Source organism: Salarias fasciatus, chromosome 14 (genome assembly GCF_902148845.1).
Source record: "Salarias fasciatus chromosome 14, fSalaFa1.1, whole genome shotgun sequence".
Taxonomy (NCBI): Eukaryota; Metazoa; Chordata; class Actinopteri; order Blenniiformes; family Blenniidae; genus Salarias; species Salarias fasciatus.
The window spans coordinates 37,581,576-37,583,695 of NC_043758.1; the positions used below are offsets into that span (position 1 = coordinate 37,581,576).

The 2,120-nt window shown below is 45.0% G+C and overlaps 1 protein-coding gene across 1 annotated transcript; it reads left to right on the forward strand.

Moving 5' to 3' along the window:
• Positions 1 to 336: 336 nt before the first annotated feature.
• On the forward strand, positions 337 to 1,587 carry LOC115400072 (diablo homolog, mitochondrial-like). The gene is made up of 5 exons (XM_030107722.1): positions 337 to 458; positions 710 to 866; positions 984 to 1,094; positions 1,203 to 1,299; positions 1,388 to 1,587. Exons 1-5 carry the CDS (start codon positions 337 to 339, stop codon positions 1,585 to 1,587), a joined length of 687 nt encoding a protein of 228 aa, XP_029963582.1.
• Positions 1,588 to 2,120: the final 533 nt, after the last annotated feature.

Sequence of the window (2,120 nt, forward strand, 5' to 3'; positions counted from 1 at the left end):
GCTGTACAAACAGTCCACATGTTGAGCTTTGCAATCTGCACACACGTATCTGGGAGGCGTGCAGATAACCCGGCGACGCACGTCCAGTCAATAGATCAATGACTTTTACGTGGAGTGACGCTGCTGAGGCCTTATAAACGCCCACAGGTGAGACACGGGCCATTCACTGAGCAGAACTTCCAGCTGAAAACAAACCTAATCCTTTGATTTTACAGAGCTTCAGTCAAGGACAGCAGACAGATTCTGATTCCAGAACTTTGATAAACTGCATTCAGGAGCGAGTTCAGGTTTTATCCAGTATCTTCTATAAGTGTTGAAGATTGGATTATTGAAAAGATGCAGGCAGTCCGTCAGTGTTCAGTGTGTGTGAGCCGAGCCGGAGGACTTCTAAGAGGTCAGACTGACTTTTCCAACAGCATTGTGTTCAGGACAAGAGCCGCATGCAGCCGCTTCCTCAGGTGAGAGAGAAACAAGATAAAACTCTGCTGTCAACTTAAATACAACTCTTTTCAACAAAAAAACATATTTTTATTGTCTCCAGCTCCACTTATAGCGGGACATTGAGAGAAAACAGACTTGGAGAGAAGACTGAACCTGCTTTGAGTGTCGCTGCGCCGAGTGATGCCCGTGGACTTCTTAACTTCCATTTAACACAGGTGTGTAAAAAAACATTCGACAGATACACTGAAGCAGGAGCTGGAGGATGAAGATGTGAAACATGCTCTCTGGTTGTTCTCCAGCAGGTGGAAAACCTCTCTCAGGACTCTCTGATCAGAAGAGCTGCCTCAGTGGTCACAGACAGTTCCAGCACTTTCCTCTCACAGACCACCTTGGCTCTCACCGAGGCTCTGGCAAACTACGCAAAGGTCCGACTCCGTCCCACACCGGACATTTCCTGAATGCAGCAGCTGTGAAACACGGAGAGAGTTTCCTCCAGGCCTCCTGTCCCTGACTGTCTGTCCTCTCTGTCTCTTTGCTCACAGGCTGTGCACTCACGCATTGCTTTCCAGAGACGATACCTAGCCTCCCTGGGAAAACTGACTGCTGCAGAGGAGGACATGCTGCTGCAGGTGGTCCACGGCTGGAGGGCAGAGGTGAGAGTCCGCTGTCCACAGTCAGCATGTGTGTGTGTTACATGCAAAAAAAATGACTCCATGCAAGAGCAAGAGGAGACACGTTTTGATGAGTGTGTGTTCCTGCAGGCTATTAACAGGCTGGATGACTGTAAACGTTATGAATCGACGTGGATCACTGCTGTCAACCTGTGTAAAAATGCAGCCGAGTCGGCAGAAAACTCAGGTGAGACAAGCATGTGTGGACTGTGACGACTGGAGAAAGAGTCGGGCTGTTTATCAGCTGAGTGAAATAACAACCTGTGTGTCTGCAGGAGCTCAGCAGGCGTCCCTCTCAATGAGGACCAGCATTCAGGTGGCCCAGTCTCAGGTGGAGGAAGCCCGGAAACTCTCAGCCGACGCAGACAAGAAGCTGGCCGAGACCAAAGTGGAGGAGATCCAGAGGAAGGCGGAATATGCAGCTTTTAACAGCGAGGAGTTTGAGATCCACGAGGCTTATCTCCGAGAAGACTGAGACACCCAGACGCTGGAGAACAGCGAAACTTAAAATCATATTTATTTCTGAGTGATGTGAATGTGAAGAGGTTTTCATGACGTTTGTGTGTTTGCTGTTTTGTTCTTGCATTTTATTTATATATTTGTATCGCAGAAAGAAAAACATCTTGATTTCAGAAACAGTTCACATCTTGAACATAACAGTTTTTTGGTGTGTTATTGAATCATTGATCTGTAATATTTTTACATTTCAGATAAAATGAAAAAAAAAAAGAGTATGGTCTAGTTTTCTGTACATTTTCAACAAGAGTTTTCTGTGAATACAGCAGATATATCTATTGACTAAATCACTGCATTCTGGGTTGTTTTAGAGTTTTGTATATTAGTTTCTTGACATTTCACCTACTGAGTAGATTAAGATTGTTATCAACAATAACTAATTACCAACAGTGTTGCAACTTAAAAGCTCACAAAGTAAACAATGAAAAACACCCCAAAGACCAAAAAAGAGGCTGACGAAAGATACTAAAACTTTTCAAGTAAGAGATCAGT